This window comes from Salvia hispanica, chromosome 1 (assembly GCF_023119035.1).
Source record: "Salvia hispanica cultivar TCC Black 2014 chromosome 1, UniMelb_Shisp_WGS_1.0, whole genome shotgun sequence".
Classification (NCBI taxonomy): domain Eukaryota; kingdom Viridiplantae; phylum Streptophyta; class Magnoliopsida; order Lamiales; family Lamiaceae; genus Salvia; species Salvia hispanica.
In genome coordinates this window covers 10,980,661-10,995,750 of record NC_062965.1, presented here as the reverse complement: position 1 = coordinate 10,995,750, position 15,090 = coordinate 10,980,661, and the positions used below count along the sequence as shown (strand labels likewise).

Genomic DNA, 15,090 nt, shown 5'->3' with positions numbered 1-15,090 from the left:
TCTTTAACACTTAACATATATTCCATCAACTATCTGTCAATGTCATAGTAAATTATACAATCGGCCAAATATGTTGCAATCCATGCAATGGTTGATCATGCAATCAATGTTAGTGACTCCGACTAATCTATTTGTGTTTGATTTGGTTAGGGATTCTACCATTCATATTATATGGGATCTGAACTTTAACTTGAGTTGATCATGTAAGTGTTGCAACAAAAAGCGGCAAAATTTTAGTACTAATAACTAGTTGAGTGTTGGCTCACTTGAGTTAAGGATCTGAACTTTAATGTGTAGACCATGTGAATGCTTTCTATGAAAAATCAGCAATTGCAGGAGAAATGGGGATAAGTGGGGAGGTGGAAAGAGATATATAAATTGGAGTCTAATAAGTCTCTACTAATTTCATAAGTAGAATTAACAAGACATAATCTTTGCTCAAATATTCTTAACCCAAACACAAAAGAGAAAAATTATAAAAGTTGACAATGCATGTTCAATAAGTATATCATATTATCAATACATTCTGTCTTTCTCTATCAGCTCTATATATACACGATAAATGTTACTCCCTCCATCCACCGTTAGGAGTCTCATTTCTTGGCTGCACGGGTTTTTAAAAATGTTAAAAAAAGTGAGTGGAAAAAAGATAGTGGAATATGAATCCCACTTGACAATTGGGTGAAAAATGCATATTGCAAGAATAAAAGCATAACAAAATCTCTCATTTGACAATTTTTTTCAAAAAGAAAAGCTACCTTAATTTGTAAAATCGGCTGTGTAAAATTGAACCACACATTACTATAATTACCACAATCTCAGAGATGCATCAGTTCATCAGAATAAATTACTCAAGTACTGGTTGCTCGGAAATTTGGGAATCATTCATCAAAATTATGAAATTGTGTTAATAATTTTACTCAAACGAACAAACTCTCAACCGCATAAAATGGAAATATTATCAATATTATGTTGCAGCGCCGAATGTAATCGTATGAAAAAACATCCACCAACTTTTGCAAAAAAACAATTTAAATAGAGAGAGTTATGTAAATTTAAAATTTTAAGATAATTTTAAAAAGAGAGAAAGTAGTTAGTTTTAACACATACACGTACAAAAGACTTTGCCGATGTATATGGAATAAATTCCATATCCTTATGCACTTTCTTTATTGTGACAAATTTAAACTGAATTTGAGACTAGTGGTGTCGTGACATGTGGATTGATAAATGATTTAGTGTGTGTTTTATGTGATTTTTCATTTTACAACGAAAAGATATAGATATAGTGATATAGTAAATATGCAGATAATAGATTTATTTTGATATCGTATGTTATGGTTTGGTACATCTATGTTATCGAATGAGAGGAGAAAAATTAGTCTTAGACAGAGTGTGACATTAGGATTAAGTAGTTAATGATATGTACTGTATGAGATTTAAAAGATGTACTCCATTACAATTGTGTTTAGTTGTAGAGATTATCTATGGGTTAAACTCGCAAAAATTAGGAGTCTGAGATAAGCATTCTTCCAAATCGAACTTGGTGGCTGCACATGAATATCCCTTTCTAAATTTGGGGTTTCTGTTGATGAGCTCCACCTCTAGTGCAAACAAGGCGAAAACCGGCCTATGATCGGAAAATCTCGACTCTCCTCTCAAGTAGGATAGTTGGTCGATGCCATCGCCGTGCCATAATATTCTATCGCACCTATATATAATCAAACGCATATAATCAGATCACCGTCTGTCATTATTAAAAAGTGAGTGGAAAAAGTTAATAGAATGTGGGTTCCATACCATGCAGGGGTCCTCCGTTTTCTTTTCGACTTGCTATTCTCTCCTGCATATAAATCGGAATTTTGCAAATATTTGTATGTTGGCGCAAATAAAATCTTGCCTTCATTCCATCCACCAAATACTCTTCCAGCTTCTCTTTCAGTATTCAGCTATTGTTAATTAAGAGATACTATAAGAAAAAGAACATGATGTATATATATACTTATTTGTGACATAATTTAATATGATAAGGCGATGAAACTTCCACGTATTATTGCCTTATCAACTAACTTACATTTGACTTAATTAGAGGATCATGTAGATATTGAGGTGAATTAGGTGAGTTTTGACCCATTTATTTTGTAAAAAATGTCAACGTAATTTAATGAGAGAGCCAACAAACCTGGTCTTTTTCCAATAGTGACTCCCAATTACTATTCTCTAGTAGAATTATTGCCTCCTCGTAACTTAATCCGATTCGATAATTTAGATCACCTAGCCATATCACACGGCTGAAATTGTTTTGGTTTGCAAGGTTAGATCGTGGACACATATACATTAGTACTTAGAAAAAAATGAAGAATTTTGGACTGTATTGATGAAGTGAAACATGAGCGACCCGACTACACTTACTCATGATCGGCAATCCTTTCGGGGATCCGACGGCTCGGATTCTTGCAAACCCTAGGAAAAGTTATTCCCTTGAGGATTTCGACTACATCAGAGTTTCTCCGAAGCTCGTCCCCCTCTTTCTCCCCGGATGCCAAGTGGCTGCAAACGAAGCACATGCTCGTTTGGTGCACTGTCATGCTTATTGATATGCATCCCTACGAATAAATTGGACAAGTCAAGTCTTACATTTTCGCAATATTCAGCTAAATTTTAAGGCTCGGGATACTGATATACTACATACCTTATTACCTAGATAGCCCATGATCCCCCTTCCCAGGCAGGAAACCCTAAGGTGACCGATATTTCTAACAAGATCCCGTCTTGCCCAAATTGACAAAAATAACCCTACCATCTGCTTGCTTGCAATTAGTTGGTAACCAATGCGTGTGGGCAACGAAATCTCAGCCGTTGAAATGAAGTCATCTGAGCTCGAATCACAATAGTTCAAGGGGTCGGCACAAGGGTCTCGAAGCTTAGTCCTTCTTCCCGAATCAGACGAACAATTGCAGGCTTTGAAGAGATCACAATCTCCTCTTAGATTCTTGTTTAGGGCTTTCAAACAATTCTTGCGGAATAAGTTGCTATTGTTACCACACTTTGATTCCTTTTCATGGTAGGGTTTGTTGAGTGCATTGCTTATCAGGGCTAGCCATTTGGATGCTGGTTCATTGTCTTCAATCACCAGCACATTTCCAGCATTTAGTGGCACAATTTCTTGAAACCTAAGCACACACAATTACACGTCAACTATGTGTAGAAAAAAACACTTTTTTCAAGGGTGTCTTGAATTTACCCTAGTACATATAAGTCTGCAGATCCCTCCACTTGTAAGAAATCTTCAAGGTTCATGCCATGATTAGGAGTGTTTCCTCCCACATTCCATGTTCCCACAAAAGCCCTAATGTGTTTCAAATAAAAAAAAATTCTCTTAAAGCCTTTACATATAGACATAAACAAGAAACCTTAAAATTTAACAACCTAGTACCTTAGTTCGTACCTTATATTTTGAACTAAAGCATGTGGTGCCATTGATGATTGGTCGAGGCTCGGAATGGTTAGGGTTTCGACTTCGGCCACGCTATGCCTCTCTGAGAGAGAAGCTCAAGAATTACCATAACCATTTATTCTTATGTTCTTCTACCTCCCATTATAAAAATATACAAATAAAATGTGACGAATATCAATTTCATGACCATGAAAGGGTCAATTTCGACATCCTCCAAAACAAAATTACATGCATGATTTTTGTGCTTTGTTTATCAAAATGCAATGAATATATCTCTGCAAAAATCACACTGTATATGCAAATTAGTCTTCTGGTAGGTAAGCTACCAAAATACGTAGATTTACGATCTTTGTTTACTTCATACGTGGCGTGCAAAGATTTGGTTATGCAGTAACAAGATCAGACTAGCTGTTAAGATACTACATCATTGGATTTCGAGGATACTCTTCAAAATTATAGGAGATACGAGAATCCATTAGTATAACAAGTACATTACAATTAACCATAAATTTTAAAATTTATTATGTGTCAGTGACTAACAATAAGTAGGGTTGTCAATTTTGGTCACGACACGTAAATCCAGTACGAACGGGTACGAAACTAATGGGTTTTGGTAAAAGTTTATTGGGTTCGTTTTACTTAATTATTTTTATAGTATTTTTTTCAAAAAGTAAGCTTTAATATTATTCTCTGGGTTCATGTAAATCAGGTTTAAGTCATGTAAATCAAGGTTTATCGTGTAAATTAGGTTTAAAAGAATCAGGTTTAATCAAGTGTGTGTCATTATCGTGTTATGTCAACACTTATAGTATATTGTATTATTAATGGGTTTGTATCAAGTACGAATCGGATCTGGATTGGCTCGTTATCAGGTTGACCCGATTGCATCAGATTGACCCGATAACGACTCAACCCGTCCAATTCGCCACCCTAACAATAAAGATAAGTGGCCTAAAGATTAAATTGATTAATTAGCACGGGGCCTTTGCTTACGAAATTTGAAATATAATTAATGTTGCCCAACAAGATTGATGTCACAGATAATGTATGATAATACGAGTGTAATTTTAGATATTGTATTATAATGATTTGGTATTTCTGCACATGAATCATTCGTATGAAATATGAAACAAATACATGAATCATTGGAGTCAGAATGTTATAATGATTCTTACCTGAGATACCTCTTTGGATGAAGTTTGACTCCTCCAGAAAAGCTTTAGTTCTTGACGTAACATTATAATCTGCTTCTGTCTCCATATAATTCATCACAATTTTATAACATAAATTAACTTTTTTATATTAATAAAGAAATCGAGAAAAATAAACGCACCATTTTCATTACTATTTCCGTCTGATTGAAGGCCTTCTACTTCTGAAAAACTATCTCTGCTATTCGATCTCTTCGAACTAAAAATCCTTGGAATAATGGACTAGAATCCCATTCAAATAATATAATAAACATATATTTTAATACCAAAAACAATTGAGACTATAATAATTCATTCAAGAAATCACCGTTTGAGAAAAAAAATACCTTTAGCGATTTCTTTTCACATCTGACGGAATTCTCAGATGTGGTGGTGGGGCTGGCGGAGGTGGTGGCGGCGTCAGCGCCGCCGGGCTGGCGATCGGAAAACTCGTTCATATAAAAAATGTTTGAAAAATTAATAAAAGTTGAAGACTCTCAATTCTCAATGTTAATGTACATTTTTATTGTTGGATTTCCAAAATCTAATTTTGGTGCATCAAATCAAGAAGGAAATTTAAGGATTGTGAATGAACATGGGATTCTGCGTATTGACTTTTTGTTTTTTTCCTAGTTGTTACTAGATTTTCCTTCCTTGCTATTTTTCGATGTTTTTTTTTTTATAATTAATTTTATTTAGTGTTGTTTTGTATAGTTTTGGTTTGAGATAATTTCTGTTGAATGATCAGCTTATGTCGCCTTGTCTTTCGGATTATAGTGGAGGTAAGTGGTTAATACAAAATTGCGGATTGGACTTTGGAAATCCAACAAAAAATAAATGAATTATGTTTCCTTTTTTGAAATATTACGTTAATTAGATTCCTAAAATGTTTTGACCAAAAAAGTAAATATAAAATATGAATTACAGAATTTCCATTTTCTCCGCATGGATTTCATTATTTCAACATATTAAAAAAATGGAGTAGGAGAGAACTATAAGTTGATATAGAAATATACATTTTCCAAATTAAACTATGTTCAACTTTTTCTGTTAATTATGTCATGTTTTGAATGATTGAATAATTATGATTGTTAGACTATACTCTTTCCGTCCCCAAAGAATATGCATTTTGTATCGGCATGAGTTTTAATGTAAAATTGATAAAATAAGAGAGATGTAAACAGAAAAAGTAATTAAAGTATTGTTAGTGGGGAATGAATCCCACCTTATTAGAGAGAAGAGACTTTCCAAAATTAGAAAGTGCATATTTTTATAGAAGGGACTAAAAATGAAAAAATGCATATTCTTGTGGGACGGAGGAAGTATATGTTATTCTGTAGCCATAATTTATTTCTTTCTTTCTTTATCGTTTTGGAAAGAATAATGTCACTATCACATCTCTCCTTTTTTTTTTACTCCTACTTGCCTCCTATGTCCTACATATTAGTATTTTGATTCCATGAAAGATCCTGAATTATTTTGTTAAATGCATTTGAAAATCTTGTTTTGCATTAATATTGCAATTGGTCAATGGCGCCACAAATTTTGTTGTAATAATATTCAAATGCACTGAACAAACTATATATATTTACTTATTTGAGAACACATTAATTCATCCAAGAATGCAAATCAGTATCTTCCTAACTTACAAGCGGCCTTGAAATAAGCATAAACCTTCATAAATTGCAGGTAATAATCTAATAAAAATTGACAAAAAAAGACTGTGTAACACAGTATTATGCAGATATCTTCTCATGACTATTGGGCGTTTCGACTAAGTTTTGTCGATACACGGCCAAGCTCTGCAAGAATGAAACAAACAATTCCATGAGATGATCTGATCACAAATACACAATGCAAAACTTCAATATTGTATAACTGTATAAGCCTTCTTTTAATGTGATATACGATAAATAGAGATATGATTGCTATTCAAACACTATTCACAATCGAAAAACAGACAATTACGATAAATAAGGGAAGGTTACCTCTGTATAAGCATAGGCTCCAGCTTCAGAAGATCCATGAGGACTTCCTCTCCTTATGAAGTGTCCCTCTTTATATATGTAGAGCATAGGCACACCGGTTGAGAGCTCTAAATTTATAACCTTTTGACAAGATATAGTATATCAGTAAAAGTGTAAAACTTAGCATTATGTGTGTAGATGGCAAAATGTGAACCCTTACCTCTTCCGAACTCAGCTTATCAAGATACATAATTATAGACCTCAGTGAATTTGCATGAGCTACGACCATCACATGTCTACCCCTCAAAAGCTGAGGCTCAATCTGCAAGAATAGAATTCGTCTAAGCATATAAATCCCTCCCACGGCACGCCTAAAGATCAAAACTATAGGCATATTTCTTACATGATCTTTGAAGAAGGCAACAGCTCTCCCTAAGCACATTTCTAGGCTCTCCCCATTTGGTGGCTGAACATGATAACTTCTGCGCCAGTTGTAGACTTGCTCCTTCCCATACAATTCAGCTGTCTCCTGCTTATTGAAACCTTGTAGGTCCCCATACCTGTGAGGGAAAAACGCACATTGTCAGTTAATGGCAAGAAATGTGAGTACAGTAGATAACGTGATAACGGATAAGGATTAGATACAGAGTTAGTTACATTCTCTCGTTCAGTTGCCATGCTTTGATGACGGGAATAGATTGCTTCTTAGTGTCTTCACTATAAATTTGGGTCCATATCCTTGCTTGTTCAGTCTCGTCATGATGCATAATTATAGGAACCTGATAAATCTGAGTAGGTCAACTTCCAAAGGATGCATATCTCTTTCCATCACGGAATTTGGTTGATTAGCTTGTTGAGTACTCCACTACGTAAGGGGAATAGGCTAAATCTTGAAAATAAGAACTATCAAGGATCTACAATGACCTTTTACAGTTTTACTAGTTCTTTTATGCTTCTACTCTTGTGTTTGTTTAGGGCCCCCGTTCAGTTTGAAAGATTATATCTCGTGAATGAATATGTATTATGTTTAGTTGATATGATTGAAACTCACAACTTAATCCTAGTTGGATAATGATATGATAATGAGTCATAGTAACCGAACGGCACCTTAGTTTCAAAGCTGACAGAAGAAATCTATATTCTTATATTACAACCAAAACCAACAACACCAACTCAGCAGACGATTCAAATTTCAAAGTCAATAGATCATATCTGAACTGTGAAGGTCTTTCATTATAAGAAAACCATGCTAGCAAACATTCAAGTTTGAAAGATATCTACAAGTTTACAACCCAAAATACCTTCATGCAGTGGTGCTGTGTGAGGGCAAGCATAGTTGTCATTTGAGCACGGATCAATGCTGATGTGTAGATTATGTCCAAAGGAAAGTTGCTAATTCTCTTCCCAGCTTCGATTGCTTCTTCCACTCCTCTATTCGTCAAGGGGACATCAACACAGCCAGTGAAAAGATTCTTCTCGTTCCACATTGACTCTCCATGCCGCATCAATATCAAAACAGACTCGTCTGCGAAAACATTGAAGGAATGCCGAACCATCATGAATAAACATAAAGAAGACTGCAGAAACATCAACAAACTGTTCCAAATGCAATTCACTTACTCTCTGCAGTCTGAGAACTATACGAATGATTCTTGATAGAGGAAACGGACGAAACAGGATGCAGCCGTGTTGCCTGGCATTTTGATGATGAACGGGAAAAGTGCAATCTAGCTAGTCTATAGCCATTCCTTTCTCCTACATAGCCCTTGTGATCGCCCCGAAAACCATCTGGAGGTGATATAATGGATAATTCTTGAAATCTCTTGCAAGAATGAGAAAGGGAACCATATCTATCTATCACTTTTGAGCTGAAGGATTGATAAAGAGCACTAGTAGCCACAGCAGTCATTCTTTAAAAATCTAAAGCCCCTAAACAATCCAACATAAGCAGTTTAACTATGAAATCAAGACAAATCATAATAACATAAATTTAAAAAATAAAAAGGGAAAAAGAAAAACACAACATTGAAATCAATGGATCACAAACAATTAGTTTGAACAAGTTCAACCCCAAATTTTCAGAATATACCAAGCAACACAACAAACTACTGAATATTAGTATCAATTTGAATCCAAATTACGTCTTCACGAGACATAATCAGAGCGTATTCACGCGATCTTTCAGTTCACACACATAAAATGCAGCTAGATTTGAATTACACAATGAGATGGAAAACTTGAGGTTAGTAACATGAATTATGAAAATTTGCTTAATCCAAAACTACTTAGATTTCAGATTGAATACTTTCCATTCCAACAACCAAATTTTAGGAAATTCTATTAAGAATCTGCGACTGAAGATAGAGAGGATCGGATCGAAAAGCAAGAAATGTTAGCTAAGAAACGGGAGAAAGAGGCTTTACCAAGCTGAAATGAAATCGTCGGAGCTTCGGCGGGCGGTGGTTGTTGGGAGTAGTCGTCTAATTAAAGTTTTGGTGGGTTGAAATGGGCTTCGTTTTATTAATGAAAGGTTCAACCCACACACTAAGCCCAGCTAGGGATGTTAATTGAGCCAGCTTATCAAATTTCAGGTCAATTCTACTCAAATTGTAGGCTAAAAAATGGCGTAAACATTGTCTTAACTCTAATCCTAAATATTTGGAATTCGTGATAAAAGTATGTGGTTAATCACTTAATCATGCTTAGTTAGCGATGAAAATTAAGAAAATAAATTATATAACATCATCGTACTATAATTTAACGTCTAAAACTTTTTTTCAAATTTCAAATATGATAAGTACATCTCTTTAATGCATAATGAGAAAAATTTATCATATTTATACTCTCTCCGTATTATTCTAAGTGACACATTTTTCTTTTTGGGATGTCTCACTCCAAATGATATCACCATTTATACATTATTAAGTGAAAAATTTATCATATTTATACTCTCTCCGTATTATTTAAATATGATAACACTATTTTCTCTATTTTTTTTCTCTCTCTCCATACATAAAATCCAGTGCTGAACTAGAGATGTTCCACTTTGATTGAGATGGAGGAAATGCTACGTATTACAACTGTGCATAACAAAATTTAAGCGCAAAGAAAAATAGTAACAAATTTAGTAATTTGATAATTTAATCCAATGCATGATGATTAAAATATTTCTGTAAATATTATATTCTCAATAACTACAATTCAATAGAATCCAATATTTACGAGAAAGAGAAAGATAGTTTGTCACTAACCATGGTCAAATTGAAATTTTTAACTTAGTAATATGAATAGAATTGACACAAAACTCGTTGAACGACCTGATTGATATCCTTAGCCATATCAAATTGGGTTCAATCCACCTGATTACTTACTGTTTTTTTATGTAAGATTAAAACAATTTTAATAAAATTCTCGATTCTTGTTTGTACAGAAAAGTAAAAATAAAGTTATTAAATCATACTCCCTATGTCCTTTTAAAACTCTAGTCTCTGGGAACGAGTATTAAGTCGCATAATTAATAAAGTATGAGAGAAAGAGAAGTACTATTAGTAAATAGAAAAACTCAATTTTTTTAATGGATAACTGAACTAAAGGCCGCGTGGAGAACTCGACAAAAATTGCAAAATATGACTATATTTTGTAAACTCGCCTTATTAGTAGTGTTATATGTAGTGAAAAGGTTTTCAAAAAAAGGAAAATGGACTAATTTTGTAGGACTGACCAAAATTGCAAAACAAGACTAAAGACTATATTTTGAAGATAAAAATGGAATATTTTCTATGTATATAAAGCAAATAAACGCAGCAATTGAGTTGGTAAAACATTTTTGCATATATTCGAATGACCCATTATATTAGAGAGTGGATTTTTGTGAGAAGTTACTGAAAAATAAACATATGCACTAAAAGAATCATATTCCAATTTCCAACATACATAGGCAAGAAATTATAGAAACGATCCGATCTACATCAATAGCGAGCAACTATTGCACAAAATTACACATAACACAACATCATCATCATCTCATAACAGAGCAACAATGAAACTAGAAAGCTACTAATCCAAACATGATGTAATAAAACATAGTGGGATGTTCAACGATGAGCAAAAGTCTGTCTCAAATATCCTCCTCTGTTTCTTGGTATTTCTGGAGGATTTGGTGGCAGTTGGCCAATGGCGTCCTCTTGAGGAATCCCATGTTGTTGGCATAACGAATGTTGGAAGTCATTCCATTGTTGCGGGTGAGGATCACACGGGCGCGGTCGCGGCCGGCATTAGGGGTGGCGCACTCAGAGTTTTTGCTCTTCACTAGGACGGCGTCACATATGTCGTCGCCGCGGTCGCTCGCTACGTCCACGGACCAACGCCCATCCTGCCCTGTCTCGGCCTCCGTGGTGAAGGTGATCTTGTCGGAATCCTTGCCGCGGCACTCGATTCTCACGGTGGCGCCTGCACCATGTCCGACCGGTTTAGTATTTACGCAATACATGCTCAAAATGACACACTTTCCTTTTTAATTTATCTCACATTTCTATTTTTAATAATTTTCTGTCTCCATCCAATTATACACTCAACCACCATTTTCTATCTCCAATCAAATAGTATTTAATTTTTTCTCTCTCTCTCCATTTAATACCTACACCGCTCTACTATCTTTTTCCAATTAATCACATTAATCACCACCACCATCACATCTGCTAAAATCTCGTGGGGCTAAGAAATGTGTATCTTTGGAATGGAGGGAGTTCTTTTTATGAAAAAATAATGAGAGTTCATTTAATTGAAACGAAATAGTCTTGATGATAATAATGTGAAAGAAAGATAGACAAAAATTATTAAAATATTTTTAGTGTTTAAATCAAAATAACTTATCAAAAATAAAATGAAATCAAAACGGAAAATAGAAGAATATATTCCAGCTTCATTAGATGCAATTTTCAATTTCTTTTCTTAAACTTCCAACTTACATTCCACTCTAGTAACTCATTCTACTTATTTGTTCACTTTCCTTTACATTTAAAAAATCGAAGCCCGATCAACAAGTAATGAAGGATTGGAGAAAGTTGTAATAAAAAGGAAATCAATTTAGGGAAACAACTGAAAAGGATCAGCTCAATTCAACTAATATCATCACTGAAATTAGAAACAAAAAAAACCCCAACTACATTGTAAAATGAAAGCAATTAATGCTGAAGCTAACATAGATCTAAAAAATAAATCCAAATTCAACTAAAATCTGGAAATCCCCAAATATGTAGAGAGAGCAATACTGACCGTCCATATACTCAGTGGCATCGGTCTCGTAGCCGCAGCGGCAGGTGTCGCAGTAGACATATCCCTGCAAATGGAACGGCTCGCTCACCAAACGAGCACTCACCATCGCCGGAACGACGCATACAGCTAAAAGCACCACCAAAAATCTCGACATTTTCACTCGCAAATTATATGCGCGGCGGTGGAAGAGAGAGAGAGAGTGAAGATTGGGGGTGAAGATGATGGTGTATATGTATAGTGTGGGGCGGCACACAGCGAGGTCGTCACATGGGCTGTTGTCATTATCAGCGTCGGTGGGGTTTTTTAATTTCTAATTAATTAAATTTATTTCAATTTAATCAAATTAGTTCTATAATTGATGATTTATTATTATTTGGATAAATTTATGTGATTCCTTTTCCTACTAATCTTAATTTATGCTTTTTGTCGCTATATCTCATATGATGTGTGAATTAACCATGAAGAAAAAGCATATAGTGAGGATAAGAAAGAGGAAACGAAAAAAAAAAAAAAAAAAAAAAAAAGTGATTCCTTAACAAAGAAATTTCGAACCTTTTGCAAAAGCAGTTTTAATAAATATGCACAAACATAGATTACTGACTACAACTAATACATAAATGTATAATAATCACAAAACAAATAATGGAATTGGGAGAATCATTTGTTAAAGTAGCTAGGGTCCACTACACTGGCTACTGGATTAATTAATACTAGTGTATCAATTTACTATAGTAAATGCACTTATGGAGGAGTATTATTCTAGGGTAGGCAATTTTAGAATTTTTGATATGTATATTGATAGTAAGATAAAATTGAAATTGCATGTGATGGAGGCCAGCTAACTTAAAGGAAGAGCAAGTTTTAAGAGTACCCAGGTTGGATCTGGGTTGACCCATGATAAATGATTTTAAGTTGACCCGGTTTCTGTGATTAATCATAATTGTCAATCAATTAGATTAGATCCTGCATAGTAATCGGCGAAGCTCATTAATCAGCGAATACTGTTTTAACGTGCAATGCACATGAATTGTTGTAATATGGGCCGGGTGACCCGGATCCGGCCCATTTTATAATTACATTATAATGAAAAATGAGTTGTAACTTGTAATCTCATTCCATAACCCAACCCATTGGATCAAATATACTACCACTACTACTAGTATTTATTAATATCAGGTTCATCTAACTTAAATAAAGACTTAGTAATACTTTCATATGATACAAACCGCAGCCTTCGATTTCCTTTTTTTACGTCTCGATGTTATATTTTCCTTTATGGAGTAATGAAGGACCAAGTCTAGAATGATGGGAGCTGCGAGCAGAGAGTCCTCACAAGTGTTGTGCATCACTATGGTGCTTTTGCCTCCCAAGAAGATCTCCGACGTGTACTCGTCCATCGCCCTCTTACTATCTCCCACATATGGCACATACTACAAAATCAAATCAAAGTACTATTTATAAACCTTCTTTTCAACTTTATAAACAATGCTTTTGGTAAACCGGGACTGCTAAAGTGGGTCGGAGGGAATAGTACCTTAATAACAACAACATGATCAGGGTGCTCGCCAGGCTCATAGAGGATGCCGTTGCTAGCAACCATGTCATCCACGACGTTGCTCTTTGAGATCTCCTTGGAGCGGAAGGTTTGAGGGGCGGAGAGGTTCATTCCGTCGTTGTTTCCCAAGTGATTGTAACTCACTATTGAGGTAGGCTGCAATACACAAAATGTAACATTAGAAATGTGTGATTTTGAACAAATTGTGATTCTTGATGATTTAATTATGAATACCTTAATACCAGCCCCAACTAGGAAATCAACTAGAGCAGATTTCATCTTAGTCTGTCCACTCTTGAAATCATCTCCGCCAATCAAAGAGTTCCTACTAATAGCCAGCTCAATCAGCCCGGGGACGAATGTGTTTTGCGGGCTCCCGTTGATAAAAGGCACATTCTCAAGAACACAAGCTATTCCAAACAGGGTGGAGGGGGAGATCTCGGATTCATTCCTCTCCAACGAGGCCATCAAATTCTCAGTCGTGTCGTTGAGGCCGACAACCACGTTGCTGTACCTCTCGGTGTTGGCGGTCCACAGCACCACCACCCTGTCAACCTTGTTCTTCTCCTTGAACTCCCTAATGTCTTTGATGAGTTGCTGAACTTGCTCCTTCTTGGTCCCCTTGATCAAGTTGTTGGCACGCGCCCCCTGATTGGCTGCGATGAAATCCGCATCGTAGATCCCCGGGAGCGGGACCATGTGCTCCATGTAGGGCCGGAGCTGCCTTTGAAGATCAATGTCTAGCACTTTAGCTCTCCCCATTGCATCCCCCAAATTCATGTCGCTTATGTCCCATCCCCCAAAAACGATGTCGTCCGGGTTCACCTATTCCATTCAATTCAATCATTACTCTATTTTGAAAGGAATTCCATATGTAAATTCCAAATTAGGCAATCAAACAACAAAACAAGGTGACTAAATGGATAGAGAAATATGCATACCATTGGGAGCAAGCTTTTGAATGGAGCATAAATCTCTTCCCCATTGAATGACCCGACCCGGATAGACGAAGCCTGGGTCAGTGACCCGAAATAGTTAGCCTGCTGCACCTTATCCTTCGTCGCCCACGAAATCCCCCTGATTTTTCAACATTCACACAATCCATTTCTCAATTTTCATCACAGATCTTTCAAAAATTCAATCTTTTCCCCTGATTCATGAAATTAAATAGAAAAAGGGAGAGAAACTAACTCGCGATTAGCGATGACGCCAGCAGTCAGAGTTGAGCCGTTGTTCCCTCCCCACCCAACAAGCATAACCCTACAACAAAATCAAATTAAAATTCAATTCCATCATTAAAAAAATCCACGAAAAAAATAAAATGAAAATTACCCTAATTTAGGGACACGAGCGTCGGTTTTGAACTCGTATTGAACAGTTTTGGGCTTGACGGTCCACTGGTAGGAGCCATTTTTGTTCTCGTGAACGAGCTCGGTGGTGTCGTAGCTGTAGACAGAGTGAATCTCAGTGTCTGTGTAATTCACGTTGGGGCTGTCGACTTTGAAGCTCTCGATAAACATTTTGAATCTCTGATTTGGGGAAAAAGGAGAGAGTAATGGTGGTGGTATTTGCAGAGCGAAACAAGTGTGTGTTTGTTTCAAAGGGAGGGCAGCAAAGCATGCATAAATAGGCAGGAGAGGCGGACAC

At 35.7% G+C, this 15,090-nt stretch overlaps 4 protein-coding genes and 1 long non-coding RNA gene across 6 annotated transcripts; all 5 read right to left on the bottom strand.

Annotated features, from left to right (window-relative positions):
* Positions 1 to 1,418: 1,418 nt before the first annotated feature.
* On the bottom strand, positions 1,419 to 3,568 carry LOC125202475 (type I inositol polyphosphate 5-phosphatase 5). Its single transcript, XM_048100876.1, has 7 exons — positions 3,449 to 3,568; positions 3,245 to 3,349; positions 2,693 to 3,173; positions 2,413 to 2,606; positions 2,183 to 2,291; positions 1,801 to 1,949; positions 1,419 to 1,711 (listed from the first exon to the last, which is right to left on the bottom strand). Exons 1-7 carry the CDS (start codon positions 3,478 to 3,480, stop codon positions 1,486 to 1,488), a joined length of 1,296 nt encoding a protein of 431 aa, XP_047956833.1. The 5' UTR covers positions 3,481 to 3,568; the 3' UTR covers positions 1,419 to 1,485.
* A 1,064-nt stretch (positions 3,569 to 4,632) lies between these two features.
* LOC125202476 lies at positions 4,633 to 5,119 on the bottom strand. The gene is made up of 3 exons (XR_007173104.1): positions 4,995 to 5,119; positions 4,791 to 4,890; positions 4,633 to 4,707 (listed from the first exon to the last, which is right to left on the bottom strand). It is a non-coding gene; the product is annotated as an uncharacterized LOC125202476 (long non-coding RNA).
* Positions 5,120 to 6,212: 1,093 nt separating this feature from the next.
* LOC125212173 (2,3-bisphosphoglycerate-dependent phosphoglycerate mutase 1-like) lies at positions 6,213 to 9,155 on the bottom strand. Of its 2 annotated transcripts, none has more exons than XM_048112265.1 (8): positions 9,038 to 9,155; positions 8,235 to 8,543; positions 7,916 to 8,139; positions 7,272 to 7,393; positions 7,018 to 7,174; positions 6,835 to 6,936; positions 6,636 to 6,755; positions 6,213 to 6,449 (listed from the first exon to the last, which is right to left on the bottom strand). In XM_048112265.1, the coding sequence occupies exons 2-8, from the start codon at positions 8,521 to 8,523 to the stop codon at positions 6,384 to 6,386; spliced, it is 1,080 nt and encodes a 359-aa protein (XP_047968222.1). In that variant the 5' UTR covers positions 8,524 to 8,543; positions 9,038 to 9,155; the 3' UTR covers positions 6,213 to 6,383. The 2 variants fall into 2 exon arrangements, with proteins under 2 accessions (XP_047968222.1, XP_047968229.1); XM_048112272.1 differs by having other exon boundaries at positions 8,235 to 8,402; positions 9,038 to 9,143.
* A 1,341-nt stretch (positions 9,156 to 10,496) lies between these two features.
* On the bottom strand, positions 10,497 to 12,096 carry LOC125202133 (protein DOWNSTREAM OF FLC-like). The gene is made up of 2 exons (XM_048100476.1): positions 11,889 to 12,096; positions 10,497 to 11,063 (listed from the first exon to the last, which is right to left on the bottom strand). Exons 1-2 carry the CDS (start codon positions 12,040 to 12,042, stop codon positions 10,732 to 10,734), a joined length of 486 nt encoding a protein of 161 aa, XP_047956433.1. The 5' UTR covers positions 12,043 to 12,096; the 3' UTR covers positions 10,497 to 10,731.
* Positions 12,097 to 13,099: 1,003 nt separating this feature from the next.
* Positions 13,100 to 15,050, bottom strand: LOC125186947 (inositol-3-phosphate synthase). Its single transcript, XM_048083437.1, has 6 exons — positions 14,776 to 15,050; positions 14,635 to 14,703; positions 14,385 to 14,520; positions 13,678 to 14,268; positions 13,423 to 13,599; positions 13,100 to 13,318 (listed from the first exon to the last, which is right to left on the bottom strand). Exons 1-6 carry the CDS (start codon positions 14,961 to 14,963, stop codon positions 13,100 to 13,102), a joined length of 1,380 nt encoding a protein of 459 aa, XP_047939394.1. The 5' UTR covers positions 14,964 to 15,050.
* Between the last annotated feature and the right edge of the window lie 40 nt (positions 15,051 to 15,090).